This window comes from Camelina sativa, chromosome 11, assembly GCF_000633955.1.
Source record: "Camelina sativa cultivar DH55 chromosome 11, Cs, whole genome shotgun sequence".
NCBI classification, from domain to species: Eukaryota; Viridiplantae; Streptophyta; class Magnoliopsida; order Brassicales; family Brassicaceae; genus Camelina; species Camelina sativa.
In genome coordinates this window covers 9,508,528-9,528,243 of record NC_025695.1, presented here as the reverse complement: position 1 = coordinate 9,528,243, position 19,716 = coordinate 9,508,528, and the positions used below count along the sequence as shown (strand labels likewise).

The 19,716-nt window shown below is 36.4% G+C and overlaps 3 protein-coding genes across 4 annotated transcripts; all 3 read left to right on the top strand.

The window, feature by feature from the left end:
- On the top strand, positions 1,290-5,535 carry LOC104722606 (auxin response factor 9-like). Of its 2 annotated transcripts, XM_010440803.2 has the most exons (14): positions 1,290-1,793; positions 1,903-2,009; positions 2,142-2,237; positions 2,513-2,569; positions 2,685-2,840; positions 2,926-3,010; positions 3,157-3,247; positions 3,348-3,512; positions 3,597-3,710; positions 3,796-3,868; positions 3,954-4,101; positions 4,189-4,643; positions 4,778-4,965; positions 5,050-5,535. In XM_010440803.2, exons 1-14 carry the CDS (start codon positions 1,778-1,780, stop codon positions 5,192-5,194), a joined length of 1,896 nt encoding a protein of 631 aa, XP_010439105.1. In that variant the 5' UTR covers positions 1,290-1,777; the 3' UTR covers positions 5,195-5,535. The 2 variants fall into 2 exon arrangements, with proteins under 2 accessions (XP_010439105.1, XP_010439106.1); XM_010440804.2 differs by lacking the exon at positions 2,142-2,237 and having other exon boundaries at positions 5,050-5,194.
- LOC104722604 lies at positions 9,176-10,705 on the top strand. The gene is made up of 2 exons (XM_010440802.2): positions 9,176-9,645; positions 10,068-10,705. The coding sequence occupies exons 1-2, from the start codon at positions 9,241-9,243 to the stop codon at positions 10,428-10,430; spliced, it is 768 nt and encodes a 255-aa protein (XP_010439104.1). The 5' UTR covers positions 9,176-9,240; the 3' UTR covers positions 10,431-10,705.
- LOC104722603 (cellulose synthase-like protein G3) lies at positions 10,941-14,686 on the top strand. Its single transcript, XM_010440801.2, has 5 exons — positions 10,941-11,591; positions 12,643-12,792; positions 12,930-13,058; positions 13,165-13,608; positions 13,706-14,686. Exons 1-5 carry the CDS (start codon positions 11,004-11,006, stop codon positions 14,591-14,593), a joined length of 2,199 nt encoding a protein of 732 aa, XP_010439103.1. The 5' UTR covers positions 10,941-11,003; the 3' UTR covers positions 14,594-14,686.

The window sequence follows — 19,716 nt, the reverse complement described above, 5'->3', positions numbered from 1 at the left end:
ATCAAAAAAGTTGTTTAGACAACAAAAATGTCGAAAATCTATTTATTAGCGTTTTCCCCAAAAAAAAAAAAAATCATGCATTATATGCATTACACGAAAATTGAATTGAAACGATACTACGATGATATTTGGACAAACCATTATACTATACATCTTACTTATATGTATGAATATATTACAAATTATTTTGAAGATTCTGCTATGCGCTTTTCATATTTTCTAACTATTTTTTTTAGTCTTTTATGATTTGAGTAAAGTAAGTAGTTAGTGAAACAGGTTGAAAAAAAAAAAAAAAAGATTAGAGGTCCAAAAACACTAGCCACAACATGATGCTAAATGTTTTTGGTCGTCCCCAACCAAAAGAAAGAAAAAGAGTGGCAGAAGTAGTAAATAAAGAAAAGAAGGAGGTCAAGTCTGTTCATTGTGCTTTCCCAATTCAAGCCAGTCCTGTTGCCTGGCGTTGGGGCAGACGGGGTGAAAGTGACGGAATCTTAACGATAACGCCTGTTTCGTTACCGTAACGGAACCACACGCGCCTTCACGCTCCGTTAACTAATTAAATTAATCCAGTAAATTACAATTATTCTTCCTAAACCATCGAATCCAACGCAATCGTATTTTTAATTTGTTAAGTAGTAGAAGAAAAGGTAAAAAAACAAAAGCTACGTATAAATTATGGGAAAAATATCATAAAAATATCCAATTTTTAAATTTGGAACGAAAAAAGAATGAATTTTCGAAATATCGTTTTAATCCCAAAGTTTAGTTTGACTTTTTGATAAAATAGTAAAATTTTGTTAACCTGGCCATTTTAAGCACGTCGTTAAGTATGTGTTAACAATTTCCGTTTAGTCAAAGACAAGATATATAAATTTTGTTTCTAATATTTATTGAAAGTATGATGTGGTCCAATGGTTAATGTGAGAGTTTGGTTTTCACCTGCCGCGGGTTCGACTCGGTTTGGAAGAAGGTTTTTTTGTTTTTTAAAATAAAAGATATCTTGTAGATTCGAACTCCAGACCTCAGAGCCACAAACATCGAAGCGTAACCAACTACGCTAAGTAGATTTATAAACCACTAACGAAACACAAATACTTATTGCTGTTTTGATTTTTATGGCATTTTTCCCCATAAAGTTTCCCTATAAAGTTTCCTTTAATTATCAGATTTTTTTTTTAGAAAAATAAACAGAATCTCTTATTATTTACATAGTACCCAAAAAAAAAAAAACACAAAAATGTTTCAGACATCAAATATAGAAACAATTAAATTAAATTAAATTAGGTAGAGGAGAGAGAGAGAGAGAGGGGGGAAACGGGGATAAAAGCGGTGGTGGTGGTGGTGGTGGTGTGTGAATGGCGTTTTTAACATAAAAGACGCGAGTTAGCGAGTGTGTGTGTGTGTCTATCAAAAGGGGAGATATAAAGTCACCAAGAGAGAGAGAGAGAGAGAGAGTGAGAGAAGGAGGAGGTTACAGTTACAGAGAGAGAGAGAGAGAGTAGCAAAGCAAAGCAAAGCAGCAGGAGGATTTGGTGATTTTGGTTGCGTTACGATTCAGATCTCTCTCTCTCTTTCTCGATCGTTACTCATGCATTAGAGAAGAAGAAGAAGAAGAAGACAAAAAAGATACGTGGATACGGAATCCAAGGGGTTGGGGGAGCTCGATCGTCTCCTTTTCTTCAATTTTTTTTATTACGCCTCTTTCAGCTTCCAAGAGAGAAGAGACTGTCATTGATAGCGGCGGCGGCGGAGGCGGAGACGGTTGAAGTTGGAGCGGATGACGAATCAGGGAGGTATGTTGTTTGTGTAGTGTGAATGGGACTCGAGGATTTGACCGGAGTTTTATTATTTTTATTTTTCCGGCGACATTTCTGATTTTCCGGTGGACGTATGTGGGAACAGGTGAAGGTTTATACGATGAGTTATGGAAATTATGCGCGGGACCTCTGGTTGATGTTCCTCAAGCTGGTGAAAGAGTTTATTATTTCCCTCAAGGTCACATGGAACAAGTAATAACCTAAACCACCTTCTCTTTTTATTTATTTTTTTCTTTCGATTTTTGAATTTTAGATCGGTGTTTTGCAAATTTTGATTTGGTTTCTTTTGAGAATTTGTTCTGATATTTTCTATTTCTGGGTTAGCTGGAAGCGTCAACGCAACAGGATTTAAATACGATAAAGCCACTTTTCTTTCTTCCTCCTAAGATTCTCTGTAATGTTATGAACGTTCGTCTTCAGGTATCTTGCTCTTTTTTTTTTTTTTTTTTTTTTTTTTTNTTTGGCATCTTTATTAGACTATTAGTTGTTGGGTTGACTAGCTAGCTATAATTTCTCAAATTTAGCAATATAGGAGGATTGAATTATATAGATGGTTTCTTCTTCTTCTTCTTCTATGGAATTGACCATTTGTTTATTGATGGATACTGTGTGAATCTTTTGAAGCTAAAAAAATGATTAGACCAAATATGAGTACCGATCTTGTTTTTGATTTGATCACTTGTGTTTGTTCACAGGCGGAGAAAGATACTGATGAGGTTTATGCCCAGATTACTTTGATCCCTGTAGGAACTGTGAGTGCTAAAGTTCTGTTGGTTTTTCTAAGTTTTTAAAAAAAAAATCCAGTTGAGTGTTGTTGTTATCATCACTACCATTTTGTTTTCCTGATTAATAAATATAAATTTGCAGAAAGTTGATGAACCTATGAGTCCTGATCCCTCTCCTCCCGAGTTGCAAAAGCCAAAGGTTCACTCTTTCAGCAAGGTTTTGACTGCCTCTGATACAAGCACCCATGGTGGTTTTTCTGTTCTGAGGAAACATGCTACCGAATGCCTTCCTCCCCTGGTATGAGCATACCAAAATGGCTTCACATTTGACTTTGGGATTTCTGCCTTTTAATATGAATTTTTCATCTCTTGTTATCCTTTAGGATATGACTCAGCAAACCCCAACCCAGGAGTTAGTAGCCGAAGATGTGCACGGTTATCAGTGGAAATTCAGGCATATTTTTAGAGGTGATGGATCCATTTCTTCTCAACTCATATCAAAGAGTCATGTATCCATGGCCAGTTAAAATAAAATGATAAAAATATATTATTACCTCTGGGAGATATCCACAAGATTTACTGATCTTGTTTTTTTCCTGAAACCTATTTAACAGGCCAACCACGGAGGCATCTATTGACGACAGGGTGGAGCACCTTTGTTACATCAAAGAGATTGGTAGCTGGGGACACTTTTGTATTCCTTAGGTATAAGTCACACTGCTACCTTGTTTTGTTTCTTCTGATAGTCCATTTCCGTTAGGTAATTTTGGAACTCAAATTTGCCAAACTATATTATATTGTCCAGAGGGGAGAACGGAGAGTTGCGGGTTGGGGGCAGACGTGCTAATCGTCAACAGAGCAGTATGCCTTCATCCGTCATATCAAGTCATAGCATGCATCTGGGAGTGCTTGCTACTGCATGCCATGCTACTCAAGCCAAAACTATGTTCATCGTATACTATAAACCAAGGTATATACAATTATTACTCTCCGGGAACATCTGGGATGAATTTTTTTGACACTCTACTTACTGATTTAATCTCGGTTCGAGCAGGACAAGCCAATTCATTATTAGCTTGAACAAATATCTAGAAGCCATGAACAATAAGTTCTCTGTAGGGATGAGATTTAAGATGCGGTTCGAGGGAGAGGATTCCCCTGAAAGAAGGTAGTCTGAATCTTTTCTTTATTATGTACCCTGCGAATTCTCTGTCCCCAAAACTGTTCTCTAACACATCTGTTTCTTTACAAAGATATTCTGGCACGGTTATTGGTGTTAAAGACTGCTCCCCTCACTGGAAAGACTCAAAATGGCGATGCCTAGAAGTAAAATTCCTTCCACTTTTACAAATGCTTCTTTTAATTTCTCTTATGTACGAAAACTCAATCAGTCTGCTACATGTTTGTGTAGGTTCATTGGGATGAGCCAGCATCAATTCCAAGACCCGATAAGGTTTCACCTTGGGAAATCGAGTCGTTTGTAACTTCAGAAAGTGTCCCCCAGTCAGTTATGTTGATGAAAAAAAGGCCCCGTCAAGTTAGTGAAGTATCTGCTCTTGGTGAGACACAATCTAAGGCAGTGATCCTTGCAAGTACATAGCTCAATTTTCCTTGCTACATATCTCACTCACATGCTTTGTCTTTAGATGTAGGCATAACAGCTTCTAACCTTTGGCAATCCCATGAGTTTGCACAATCGTGCCTCACCTCACAGAGGAGTTCTTCTCAGCAATGTTACCGTGATTCAACTGAGGATGCTAAGAAATCTGACTGGCTAAATAACTCTTACTCTGTGTCAAATTTATCAAAGGACTCAACACTGAACGACCAAATGGTTTCCCCAGTCGAACAGAAGAAACCCGAGACAACCGCTAATTATAGATTATTTGGAATTGATCTGATGAGTTCCTCTCTAGCGGCTTCCGAGGAGAAAACTGCACCCATGCGACCAATCAACATAACTAAATCGACTCCGGACAGTAACTCAGACCCAAAATCCGAGATTTCAAAAGTATCAGAAGAGAAAAAGCAGGAACCTCCGCAGACATCATCGAAAGAGGTCCAGAGCAAGCAAATCAGTTCTACAAGAAGCCGTATCAAGGTATGTAACGAACATATAAGAGCATACGTCTCTGTTTACATGATCTAGATTTATATATGCCTACAAGGCCATGAGAAGTGTATATAATGTCTGTGGATTTAAAACATGACCCTGATTCCGTGATTGCTGAACAGGTGCAGATGCAAGGCGTACCTGTGGGCAGGGCTGTGGATTTAACTGCACTAAATGGATACAATGAGCTCATAGACGACCTTGAGAAGCTATTTGACATAAAAGGGGAACTGCAGAGTCGCAATCAATGGGAAATAGTGTTCACAGACGATGAGGGAGATATGATGCTTGTTGGTGATGACCCATGGCCGTAAGTGTTAACACCTTTTATATCTTATTCAATAGAATAACTGCACAAAACTCATATATATGTTGGCTTAACTTTGTGATGCAGCGAGTTCTGCAACATGGTGAAAAGAATATTCATATGGTCAAAAGAGGAAGTGAAGAAAATGACACCAGGGAACCAACTACGGATGATGTTAACGGAAGTTGAAACAATAACAACAATATCCAAATCCGATAATCACTCCAACTAATTCTTTCTCTTCTCTACACTCAATGGTCTTTCGGAACTGTCTTGTTCTGTTGCGAGGGAAGAACAAAAAAAAAGAATGGCTTAAACAGGAAACCACATCTCCCCTTAGGCTAGGAAAATGGCTCGTTTTTTTGGAGCCTCTTGTGGAAAAAGAGGGGTTTATGGGGAGAGAGAGAGGTTTCAACTTCCAAAGTAGGCTTTTGGAAGTGTTTTATTTATTTTTCTAATTAGGAACTTGAAACTTGTGTGCGTTAAGAGAGACGAAAGTGTAACGAACAAAAACATGAGAAAAAAAATGAGATTGTGAATAACTGCTGAAGGACTTCTGTGACGTTTGGATTATACCTCATGAGTCATGGCTCTCGTGTGTAAGCCTTTCTCTTTTTTACGTTTTTTTAGATATTTTTTTTGTTTTCTGTTTTTCTCATGTAAGTGACAGTGTATATATATGTGTCTTCAAAACTAAACTTCAAACACGACTCTCTCTCTTTTTCTCAATCGAAGCAAAATCCTTCTGGAGACCAAACACTAAGTCCTCTTTTCGACTTCAAATCTTCTGGTTCCGCTGTGGATTTTGATGGGCAATTTTACTATTATTAAATCATTAGCATTATAATAACATAGTTGTTGTATCTTTTACACTGTATTATTTGTGTGAATCACAAAGTAAATAAAATAGAGATTTTAACCAAAAAATGTGTATATTTTAGTATACGCATACAATGTGGCATGTGCATATCATATGCATAAGACTGATCTCATAAGAAAGTTAATATAATATATAAAGAGCTTGGTTCCAGTATGTGTATTTAGATTTGATTAAACGCTTGATATAGAATCTTAAATCAAAATAAGCAACCCTACTTGCTAAATTCCCAACGTTAGATATAGAATCCTTTAATCAAAATAATCAATCGTATATGGACCATCTTTTCGCTATTAGCTACCTCTCGACCTGTTTATGCTAAAAGTGTTTATTCCGTTACATCATAGAATTCTGGAAAATAAATCATATGCAATCCGTAATTCATTTACACAGTTTGTTGTCACATGCTGACCTGGTGAGATTATAAATTGTAAAATGTGTATTGCTTTTGTTGAATTATGTTATGATATTATTCCAAATCTCACGCCAAAAAATTATATAATGGAAGATTAAGATATACTAGTACTACTAAGTTACTTCATCTGACTCATCTAGAAGAAAAAAAAAACAAATTCGACCCGATCAAGAAGCTGTTGCTCGAAGTCTGTGTCGAAGCTAGCAAGAATCAAGCCGATTAAGTTTAAGATTTCTCGACAATCTGTGAGTTCAGGGAAACATTGATTCGATCTAGTTCCATGTTGAAAGACTTGTTCTAGTTCTCGGTTTGTATGTGCATTTAGATCGCATTCTCTTGATTTTCTTGATAGATTTTCTCGATTTTATGCATCTAAATTGGTTGTTGAGTGTTGAGATGTTCTCCATGGTAGATCATGTACGCGATCGCCGATCCATATACTTGATCTATTGCATGTAAGGTTAAGTCTTGATACTTGTAGTTTTATGTGTTCTTTTAAACCTAAAACTTAAGTATCAATTGTTGGATATGGCTGATCTTCCTGGTGATTCGTCTCGACATGCAACTTTGATCTTGGTCTAGTTTTTGTGCCTTTGTGTAAAGCAAGTATGTTTAATATGTACAACTTTTTAGGCTCTAGGCCTTGGCCACAAAAAATTATAAGTCTTTTTGGTAGCATTTCGTAAAACTTTATTTAATGAATGAATTCGGGTTTCATATATTTGTAAGTACGAGTAATGTCTGATAATGACTTAGTCCGAGTCGGCTCAACACTTGGGCATCACGAGGGTTGGCAAGCCTAAGTGATGTCTAAAGTGGAGGAAATAGCGCCAGCGGACTGGCTAAGGGTCTTGATCCGTTTTAGAACTTCGGCCGGATCGTTGGTGACTATTTCCAAGTGGTGTCTCAGGGTCATTCTGGGCGTTCCCGGTCATAGGACGGTTCAGGGGCGTTACAATAGTGGTATCAAAGCATGGTTATGATGCCTCGCAGGACTCGTATTTTTCAAATGTTTTATCGAGTCAAAATACTCGCATAAGGGCACTTAGGATAATCCGGTTCGTTGAACACTTAGGTAGATGGGATTAAGTTTACCTTGCTATCAATGATTGCAAATGTCTGGTCAAGGTTCAAGAATGACTAGATCGAGAGACTCTCACCAGAGCGTGAGGGAAACTGGGATCAACCATTTGGGCCAGAGGAATAAGGTCAGCATTTAGGAGATGAGCCAAGCTATGATTCGGTTCATGAGCACCACATACCAAACGTTAGTGACATGCCTAATTGGGATTTTCCTGGACCTACACCAAGGTATTCTCCACTGGGATCCATGCATTTTGGCTCGTCGGAGCCTACTTATGCGCCAACTCGACAATACTCACCTATCGAGCAGTTCATTTCACACCCAAACCCAACAATTCTAAGGGGAAATCAAGGATATCAGGAAGGGAACATTGAGGACCAGAGACTCAGCAGACTCTTACGATGATTCACGACCTTCTGACGCATATGATCCAACAGCAGCAACAACAGCAAAACTAAGCAAATCAGCAACCTGACTCTCTGTCAGCCAAATTCTTTAAGCTGGTGATGATGATGAGAGACTTAGGTGTTCAAAAGTTTAAAGGAGAGCAAGACAAAGTTCTAGCAGATAGATGGTTACGCAACCTAAAGATAAACTTTGAGACTTCAAGATGTCCTAAAGAGTATAGGAGACAGATCGCGGTTAACTTTCTAGAGGAAGATGCCGGAGCATGGTGGGATACAGTGATTTCCCGTTATCATTTCCTACCAATCACATGGAAGATGTTCAAGAGAGAGAGTTTGAGCTTAAGTATTTTCTTCCTGAGTCCCGTGATCGCTTGAAAAAGCAATTCATAGGTTTATAGCAAGGACAAAGGAGCGTTCGAGAGTATGGTCAAGTATTCACAAGATTTCGAAGGTACCTGTACAATGGAAATGATGATGAAGCCTCAATGGTTTTAAGATTCCTCTGGGGACTCCCACCAGAGATTTGGGAAAGACTACCAGCCGTGACTTATGGAAGTGTCACTGAGTTAGAAGAGAAGGCTGTAAATGTCGAAGAAGGGATTGAACTAGAGAAAGGTGTGACTGTTCGGGAGAGAAAGAAGGAGATGACGCCACAAGGAAAGATGGTGAGCCCTCGAAGGAACAACCAAGAGATCGGACGAAATCAGAACAACAACCGTGGCAAGGGTAGTATGTTCGCTAACCAAGGAGGACGTACTAAGGTGAACCTTGATCCGAGAGGATGCTATACGTACGGCCAGGTCAGACATTTTGCTCGATCCTGCTTGACGATTGTGGAAACCAAGAATCCCAAACTTGCGTTTATCACATGTTTCTTTTACAAAGAAACATGCCACTATGCAACCTCATGTCCTATGAAGCCAACCAAGCAAAATGCCCAACCTTCGGATCGAGCTTCGCCTGCGTTGACATCGAAAGAACCCCCGATGAAGAAGCAAGCGACCCCAGCTAAAAATAGCTAATTAGTTATTTTCTAATATACACGTGTTATTTATGCCTTCAAGAGAAGGCTTAATTAGTCATTTCTAATATACCCGTGTTATTTATTTCATTTTTCCCACTATGATACTATATGTTTAATAACTTTTTCAAAATAGCTAATTTTGCAAAAAAACGTATTGTACATTTTAAAGAAAACAAAATAATAGTCTTAAAGTTATATTTGCTTTAAATTTTTGTTTTGTCGGCTTTATAAAAATAAATGATGATAATAAAACAAAAGACTAAAAATAATTAATGTTCACAAAATTAAATATGATAAAAAATCTCAGTCAAACTATACATTTATGAATAGTCACGCCAATCATACCCACAACTTAATCTTTCCTTGTAAAAAACTTCTTTCACAACTTTGCAAGCTCCGCCTGGATCCCACTCTCTTCCTCTATATATAGCTATATAAGTTTTTTGGAGAAAATTCGGAGACTAAACAATCATGGAAAGACATGATTTAGATTCTTTGATTTCCAAAAAACAAAGGATAGATTCTACGATAACCGAAGATATCCCAAACCTTAAAAGCGAGGCTAGTTCTAAGGTCGGTGAATCTATCTGTATGACAAACAAATTTTCTGATAGTATAGTTTACAGATTGTACTTCAAAGGTTTGGTGAGTGACAAAACGACGATGGATAATGAAAAGATGATATTTGCTGGTATTGGAGTTGCGATTTGCGATGATGTGGATAATTTGTTATTTGAAATGAAAGAATCTGTGGACGCCACCAAGATTCTCTGTCAAGTAGAGATTCTAGGAGCGATTTGTGGCATAAATCACTCAATTCAATTGGGCATAAAAAATGTGGTGATTTATTGTGATCACCCTCGAATTTACCAATTGGTAAGTGGTTCTTTTCTCTGTTATTTTTATTAATTAGTTAAAGAATTACTGAGGCTAAAATAGTTTGAATGGTAGCAATTGTTTGCTTCTTTGAAAAAAAAAATCTTGCTTTAGAGATATATTGTTTGGATAAACTTTATGAATTGATCTTCCATATGTTTCAATATTTGTCTGATTTGATAGCATGGGCAGTGGTATTTGGAGGGGAAGGGTCAATTGACCCTTTTATTTATTGTAATACCATATTCTCTTTTTCCAATTTTTTTTCCGGTACAACTAACTTTCTTACCACTGAGTTACGTTTACTAATTATATTTGGAGAAATTGGTAGAGTTTATATATAGTCCCAAACAATTTGATTGTAAGTGAGAACTAGAATGAACTAAATCATTAGCTTTGGTATCTGATTATTTTCGTTGCAGATAAATGGTAGAGGGAATCCTTCTACGCAAATGATGGAGGATCTCGTGGGAGAATTCATACACTATAAAGAGAAACTGGCTTCAAGTGAGATTGTCTTGGTTGCACCAAATGATATTAAGTTTGCTTATAGACTTGCAAGAGATGTGATAGCTTCTCAAATCAGCAGCAACGCTTGTGGGGTCAAATGGAAGATTTTCCAACGAGAATGCCCTTCTGGTTGCGTAGACAGTTACTATGATGACTATGATGTTGATGAAGAAGATGATGATGATGATGATGATGAAGATGAAGATGAAGATGAAGATGACGACGACGACGACGACGACGGTGGTGAATCTGGTGACGGTGATGTTGGCTTCTAAGAGTTTGCTGTTTGCCAAACCTATTAGGCTATTTACCTTAATATGTCAAATGAGCAGAAAAATAAGAGCAACAATTCAAGAGGTTGGTTTCGAATTCTATACCAATCAATGTATTTATCAATAATTTATAAGTATGTATGTACATGTGTGTGTTGGAAAATACTATTAAAACTGATAAACATCATTTTACTAGTAAGAAAACTTTTATAAATTATTTTGATATAAGTTACAATCAATCTATTAGCTGAAAAAAATATTTTCTACTCAAATAATTATATTTGTATTATTCTAGTGAAGGAACTATACATTGTATTTTTTTTTTTTAAACTACACATTGTAGACATAGATTATAGATATTACAGAGATGTAATCACTTATCTAATAAATTAATAAGATTACTTAATTATAAGTACTTAGCATATTAGCAAAATCCTAAAATCGAGATGTCAAATGACTGCAGACTACTCTCAAAAAGAAACTCGTCTATAAATATCAAAAGGAATTCTATGTAGCAATCTTCTCATATTTATCATAATACAAAATAAATTAAAAAGAAAACAAAAAAGTAACACGATGGAACGTCATAGAGAAAACACGGTCAGCGGCACAACTCTCCACACGTGTCATCCTTGCCGGCGCACCGTTCCATACAGAATCTACGCCGTAATTCATACGTGTGGCATCGTAGCCCTCATGTACCATCATGTACACTCACTTCTCACAGCAAACACACCTCTAATAATAACATGTCTTCTTCTCCTCTCCGATATCGTTCTCACCTTCATGTGGGCAACTTCAACGTCCCTCCGGTTCAACCCGGTTCACCGGACCGAGTACCCTGAGAACTATGCAGCTAAACCGGAGGATTTTCCAAAGCTGGACGTGTTTATATGCACGGCTGATCCGTACAAGGAGCCTCCCATTATGGTGGTCAACACAGCCTTATCGGTGATGGCCTACGAGTATCCGTCCGATAAGATCTCAGTATACGTATCGGACGATGGAGGATCTTCGTTAACTTTGTTTGCTCTTATGGAGGCTGCTGAGTTCTCTAAGCATTGGCTGCCCTTTTGCAAGAATAACAATGTTCAAGATCGGTCCCCTGAAGTTTATTTCTCATCAAAGTCACATTCGTGGAGTGATGAAGCTGAGAAACTTAAGGTATGTATTATTTTTCAACTAAATCACTTATAACTATATTAGTAATTTTTTAAATCTCATTATGACAAATGCTCAGAGGTAGGTCAACATAAGTCGAGTCTTAATTCTCGTACGTTCTAACCATCATGACCGTTCTTACAAGTCTTAATTACTAACCACCATGACCGTTCCGAATATTGTAATCTTAATTAATAATTGCCTGGATTAACGATTTCTATTACCAATTTTTCATATCGAACTTTTAAGATAGTACTATTTTCCGAGGAAGAAGTAATTAATAAAACAGAAAAAGAAAAAAGAGAGAGAGAGAGTAGAAACAGACAAACAAAATTATTTGCTTCAATTGGGAGCTGGTCAGTCACTCCTTCAAAACCTTATCGTATCTCTTTTTTGGTAAAAACCTTATCGTATCTTCTCGACGATAATAGCGACTTTGTCATGTTTAAAGACTTTGGACGACTGTGACATCACCTTTATTCATTTATTATTAGTGTTTAAACATCCATGATTTCTTCTTTAACAATAAGAATAAGACTCGTCGTAGTGACCCAAATGATTTCTCCTAATACGATAGGAGTAAGCGTTATCAAATGATAGAAGGTTTTTGGTTGTTTGATGAATACCATATAACAATTTCTTTATGCATATGTTTTTCCTGTATATATCAATCAATTATGAGTTAAATATTAAACAGTAATTTAAAAGTTAAACTTCTAAAAAAAAATAGAATAGACTGTTTGACAAAAAATGGTATGGAAAATAAAAAGTTACATAGAAAATGGAGAGTACTGGATGTACACGTACCAAAATATTATCTTTTGAAAATGGACGACTAAAGGTACTCTAAATTTAATACACTTTTTTTTGTCTTTAATTACGAGCCATAGGGATTACCAGTAGTAAACATACAGTGTATATATATATATATATTTTTTCATTGTTTACAAGCTTAGTAAGTTCTAAGATATTTTAGACGTTATTAGTAATTGGCTATGTTATATCAAGACAAAAACTGAATTGTGTGGTGGACCTGGTGGTCCTGATGGAACAGTTGATGTACGAAGATATGAAGAGTAGAGTAGAACATGTGGTAGAGAGTGGAAAAGTTGAAACAGCGTTTATCACAGCCGATCAGTTTCGTGGAGTATTCGATTTGTGGACCGAAAAATTCACTCGTCATGACCATCCCACTGTTATTCTGGTACAATAATTAACTCTTTTTTTTTCTCACTACTATATAATATATCATATAAAATTGCATGTTTTTATAATGATTTACCATATGTTGTTCTTAATTTATCTTCATTAAATCTCATTATGTTATTTATTTGAGGGCAGGTGCTACAAAATAGCGAGACTGATATGGATGATACCAAAACATACATAATGCCAAACCTAATTTATGTTTCAAGAGAGAAGAGTAAGGTTTCACCACATCATTTCAAAGCCGGTGCTCTTAATACCTTGGTATATATATCCACTAAACCTTACCAGTCCCGTTAACTACTAGTCTACTAGCATATCATATCTGTTTAGTTTTAATTAGGATTTTTTTTGTAACTTTTCACTATAGCTACGAGTGTCTGGAGTGATGACGAATTCACCGATCATTCTAACACTAGACTGTGATATGTACTCGAACAATCCTGTAGCACCAACTCGTGCCTTGTGCTACTTAACTGATCCTGAAATCAAAACCGGTTTAGGGTTTGTGCAGTTTCCTCAAAAATTTCAAGGAGTAAGCAAGAATGATATCTACGCATGCGTGTATAAGCGTCTTTTTGATATCAATTCGATTGGGTTTGATGGTCTAATGGGTCCGAATCATGTGGGAACTGGCTGTTTCTTCAACCGACGTGTTTTTTATGGGGGTCCATCTAATCTGATTTTGCCTGAGATAGATGAACTTAAGCCCGATCGTATTGCGAATAAGCCCATCGAGGCTCAAGATGTTTTGGCATTGGCACACAATGTAGCCGGATGTGACTACGAGCACAACACCAATTGGGGCTCCAAAGTAAGAATAAACCAACCCTCGTAATTACCTTGAATAATATCTAGTACTATTGGTTTCAATTTGTTATAACTTCAAACTATCATTCAAAACTATGCAGATTGGATTTAGATATGGGTCTTTAGTAGAAGACTACTACACAGGGTACAGACTCCACTGTGAAGGATGGAGATCAGTTTTTTGCAGTCCCAAAAGAGCAGCATTTTGTGGAGATGTCCCAAAAAGTCTAATTGATGTAGTGAGCCAACAAAAAAGATGGGCAATTGGGCTTCTTGAAGTTGTCTTCTCAAGGTATTGCCCCATTATCTATGGTGTCAAATCATTGGGTCTATTAATGGGAGTAGGCTATTGTCAATATGCATTTTGGGCATTTTGGTCGCTTCCTGTTATCGTCTATGGATTCTTGCCCCAACTTGCCCTCCTATATGGAGTTAGCGTTTTCCCCAAGTCATCAGATCCATGGTTTTGGCTTTACATCTTCTTGTTCCTCGGTGCATATGCGCACGATCTACTAGACTTTGTATTAGAAGGAGGAACTTATGGTGGATGGTCGAACGATCAAAGAATGTGGTCGATAAGAGGATTCTCTTCGTTCTTATTTGGCTTCATAGAGTTCACTCTTAAAACCCTAAACCTCTCCACGAATGGATTTAACCTCACAAGCAAAACCAACGATGATGAAGAACAGAGTAAGAGGTATGAGCAAGAGATCTTTGATTTTGGCCCTTCGCCCATGTTCTTGCCCATGACTACGGCCGCGATCGTGAATCTCCTTGCTCTGGTCTGGGGCCTTTATGGTCTTCTCGCTTGGGGACAAGGGCTCGTACTTGAATTGATGCTGGCGAGCTTCGCAGTGGTGAATTGCTTACCAATCTATGAGGCTATGATGTTGAGGAAAGATGAAGGAAAATTACCAAAAAGGATTTGTTCCTTAGCTGGGATTCTCACATTTGTTCTTATTGTATTAGGTTTCTTCTTCCTCAAGTAGTTGCACCCATTAGGGTTCTGTACGTAGTTTCATTTGCAATAATATTATTACGTCTGGATTGTGGTAAATTAAGAAAGAGAATAATTAATGTCACGATCAAATCCATGTAATTTGATGAAAATATGGTCTCTCACCTCATCTTTTATCTGTATTTTCATTAAACGTATTTTCCTTCGGGTATGTTTTTAATGGAGGGGAAAGAATGATATCTTTGTTTTAAACCAGGATCTACATTAGGAGTAGGTTGGGCACGTGCCCCCCACTGATTATAGTTAATCTATTAAGTTATCTACTGGATTATTTGATTATGTATTCTTCTAAATATTCTTCTTCGCGGGATGTTTGATCCCTTCATTTGTTGTGTTTTAACCTTTTCTGTCACATATTTTATTATATACTAGAATTTATACTATTGATTATTAGATATATTTAAATATGTACTCTATACTAATAATTCTCTTGGATCCGCCCAATTAGTAAGAAATATGTGGACTGTATAATACGTCTTACGATATTTAGTCAAGAAAATTATAAAAATATATATACATTTGTATATCTACGTTATGCTGTCAGAAAAGAAAAGTATACTAAACGATAAGAAAATATTCATTTTCTCGGAAGTTTCCTCTAAACAAAATAAAATAAAAATAATAATCAAATTGACATTACAGTAAAATACGATTTTTCCGTCTACAATCGGCGACTAAATTCGTAGTTGTTAAATTTAACAACTAATTATTTATTAATTCGCGACTGTTTGATGACTATTCTTATATAGTCGTTTATTAGTCGTTAATTTGCGACAAAATAATTTAGTCGCTAAAATAGTCGTAAATAACGACTAAAACGCGATGAAATAAGAATAATCGTATATTTGGCGACTATTTTGCGATATTTTTGCCGGGTCGCAAACGTTTGTCGCAAAATAGTCGCTAAATTAGCGACTAATTGGGTAGTTGCTTGTGTAGTCGTATATTTGGCGACTATTTTGCGACATTCCGGTGGGTCGCAAAATAGTCGCTAAATGTTGGTTTAAAAAACGGTTTTAGCATTGTGGAGTAGGTGTACCTGTATTTGGTGACTACGTGATATAGTCACTTTTTAGTCGCTAAATATGCCTATATAAACTGAGCTCACCAATCTTTTTTCTCACTCACAGAAAAACAAAGCAAAAAAAAAAAAACGAGATCATAGAGATTTATAATAATGTCAGGAAGTTACAATTATAGTAATTTCCGAGAGTGGATGTACAAGAGGATCGATGAGGTGAAGGGAAATTTTACAGAAGAGTTCAGAGCCGGGATGGAGGAGTTCATACAATTAGCAAATAGCCAGCCTTTTGCACAAGAAAACGGGGTAAGTTTTTTTGCCCTTGTAGTAGGTACAAAAACGGGAAGCGTTTTCTAGGGACTAGAATTTGGAATCATCTTTTTAGTTATGGGTTTATGCCAAATTATTATGTTTGGTATAAACATGGGGAAGAAATTAATATGGATATCGGAACGAGTACTGTTGATCCGACATTTATTAGTGGGAGTGAGGAAGTGGGTAATCTAGTAGAAGATAGATATGTGGATATGGTGAATGATGCATTTCCTTCTAATGTGGGTTTTGATTAGAGATGTTAAAATGGGTAAACCCACTCTATTTAAACCCATCACAATTAAATCCAACCCATTTTAGTTTAAACCCATTTAAACTAATATATATTTGAAATTCATTTAACTATACCCACTTAAATATATGTTACCTTATTTAACCTACTGAAGCCATTTAACTTTGATAAGCTAAGTAGCATTACACAAATCTGAAATATATTTTCTTGTTATTATGTTTGAATAAAAGCTCGAAGGTAAATGGAAAATAACAAATTTGTGGCTAGGATGTTAAATGGAAAATAACAACAAGTTTGTTCACAATAAATAGAAAAAGAGAATATTCTATAATATGGATCTTCCAAGTTTGTTCGTATAAGGACCAGGATATAATATTCTATGAATACTAATCGAGTTAAGCACATAATATATAAAGACAATTTTAAACCAAGTTGGATTGACAACATAAACGGTTTATGAGAAAAACAAAAATACTAATCGAGTTGGACCAAAGTCGAGTTCCGATCCAACAGATGCTGAGCCTTGAAACAGAGTTGATGGTGAACAAGGACTTACTCTTCTGATCTAAACTAACTTTGATGACTCATGGCACACTTGAACCTTCGGATCTTGAATCATGTATTCCAGAATTATTAGTCGTTCTAGCATCTTCATAGCCAATGTGATCGTTATCTTCTGTTGTACCTACAATTGTTAATGACTTAATGTATACTATTTGAAAGTTGTTATAGTCAAATAATCTCAAGTCTCAAGTAAATGTATACCTTCATAGTCTGAAAAACCGCGTAACCAATTACGCGTACAAAGCAAAGCCTGAACATTTTCTGGAAGCAGACGATTTCTGTAAGGAGTCAACACCCTAGCTCCAATGCTGAAAGCCGATTCTGAGGCTATAGTAGTAATGGGGATGATGAGAACATCACAGGCCATCGAGGCTAAGTCCCCAAGTCGATCTAGGTTACTTTTCCAGTAACTCAGAACATCTAACTTCGGAAATGATTTCCACTCTAGCCTCGGCTCAACCAAATATATATCTAATTGTGTCTTTGTCTTGTTCACACCAGCTTCAATGCATCTCTCAAGCTCAAAGAGATCCTGATTACAAAAATTCACTTCAAATTAGCAACATTATGATTCTAAATTTCTGATAATGAAATTCTATGTATAAGAAAGTATTTACATTATCGAAATCATCTTCAAGTAGAGATTTGGTAAGTAGGTCATGTGTAGTGGCAGAAACACTTGAAGATCCCGTCTGATAATAACTGAAAACCATCTCTAAACTCTTCTTAAGTTTTGTAATTTTCAACTCAGCACTAATAGCATCCACTTTCTTATAAGCTACCTCAAGCATCTCCACTTTAAGTCTTGGATCCAAAACAGCTGCAATAGCCAAAATAAGACTATAATCCTCCCAATATTTGTTGAATTTACCTTTCATTTCCATAGCCATTTGATTCACAGCATCATCATCACAAATGGCATACTTTTGCAGCAATAACTCGATCCTCCATACTTGTGTGAAGTATATATTAGATGTAGGATACTTGCAACCTGAAAAGTGAGTGGTGATGACACTGAAGGGTTTTAACAAATCACAAATCTTTTCCCCACGGTTCCACTCTTCGTCTGAAGGTAAAAACTTATAATTAGTGTCATAAACCTTCATGCTACCTTCATGCTTTTCTAAATTTTAAAGCTCTAGCTAGCATTTCATAAGTAGAATTCCATCTAGTACACACATCAAGAGATAAACCTGCTCCACTTTTAATCTTTACTCTTTCCGCACAAGCTGCAAATGCATCTTTCCTTTGTGTAGATGCTTTGACATATAAGACATTCTCCCGTATGTTGTGTAGAACATCTTTTGCTAAATCTAACCTTTTCTTCACGATCAGATTTAAAATATGGGAACAACACCTCACATGTAGAAACTTCCCATCACATAAGAGATCAAACCACTAATCATTTGAAGTTGACCTTTGAGAATGTTCTGCATACTATTATTATTGGTAGCTTTATCCAACGTAATAGATAATACCTTCTTTTCTAATCCCCACTCTTTCAGACACTCAAGAACCTTATTTGCCATGTGTTCACCGGTGTGTGTAGATTTCAACTCACAAAAGGCTAGAATTTTACTATTTAAGTTCCAACTACCATCAACGAATGAGCAGTTAGACAAATATAACTTGCCACTATAGCACGGGCTAACCACATGTCTGAAGTAAAACAAACTCTACCATTATTCATTGCAAATACTTCTCTTAACTTTTCTTTTTCTATCCCATATCTCACATATACATCATCCGCAGCAGTTTGCCTACAAATGGGCTGGCATTCCGGATTTAAATATTTATCTCTAGCCCTAACTTTCTCATACTCGACATACCTAAATGGTTGATCATGATAGATTATAATTTCACTAATCATCTCACGGTCTACTTTCTGATCATATGGAGGTTTATCTATCTTCTTAGGCCTCTTTGGACACTTCTGTAAATGGAGACTCAAGTGGTGTGTTCCATAGTTTCCATTTTGTTTACTACTTATAACTAATTTTGTACTACAATGGATGCACCTAGCCCTTTCTTTACAATCTTTCTCTATCCCTACTGAAACAAAATCATCCCAAACAAGTGAAGTTTTGCGTCTCTTACGTGGAGGTTGAGTTTGAGCTTGAGTTTCACTTTCCTCTGTTGCTTGCAATTCTGCATCTTCCTCATTCATTTCTATCATCTCATTGCTGGCATTGAGATATGCGATTGTTTCAAGAGACTCCAAATCCATCCTTCAATCAAAAGTAAAAAAGCTTCAATCAATCTCTTTAAAATCATAAATTTGATGTAAACAAGGAAAGCTATTTGGAACACGTACAAAGAAAGACATAATATAGAGTTTTTGTTTATTTAATGTAATTTGATGTAAACAGGTGGCCATGTATTTACAAATCCTAGAAAGAGAAGTAAATCTATATGATAACGTGAAGAAAAGAGAAGTAAGCCCTTTGATTGCAGGTCGGTATTTTTATCACATGGTATTGTATTGGACGGAGAATGACTATGCAACTCGTAACTACAAGGGACTTAGGTCTAATCTATTATTGTTGGTCAGAGACTTAGGTCTAATCTAGAACCTAACAAGGGAGAAAATAAGGGAGCAAACTCAGAGCAAGCTAAATATCTAATTTGTTGTCTGTCTAATCTAAAATCTAACAAGGGAGCAAACAACAACAAAATCTAATCTAAAATCTAACAAGGGAGCAAACAACAACAAGATCTAATCTAGAATCTAACTAGGAGCAAAGTTTGAATCGGCTAACCTTGTAGGAATCGAAAATTGAAGAGAGGAAGATGACCCAGATCGAAAATTGAAGAGAGCACGACGACCCAGATCCAAAAAAGCAGCGAACTAAGCAATCTTCAAGTCAGAATCGAGATTGTTGCTCAATCTCTCTCGTTCTCTCTCAATCTTCAAGTCGACTCATTTTGTTTTAGGGAAAGAGTG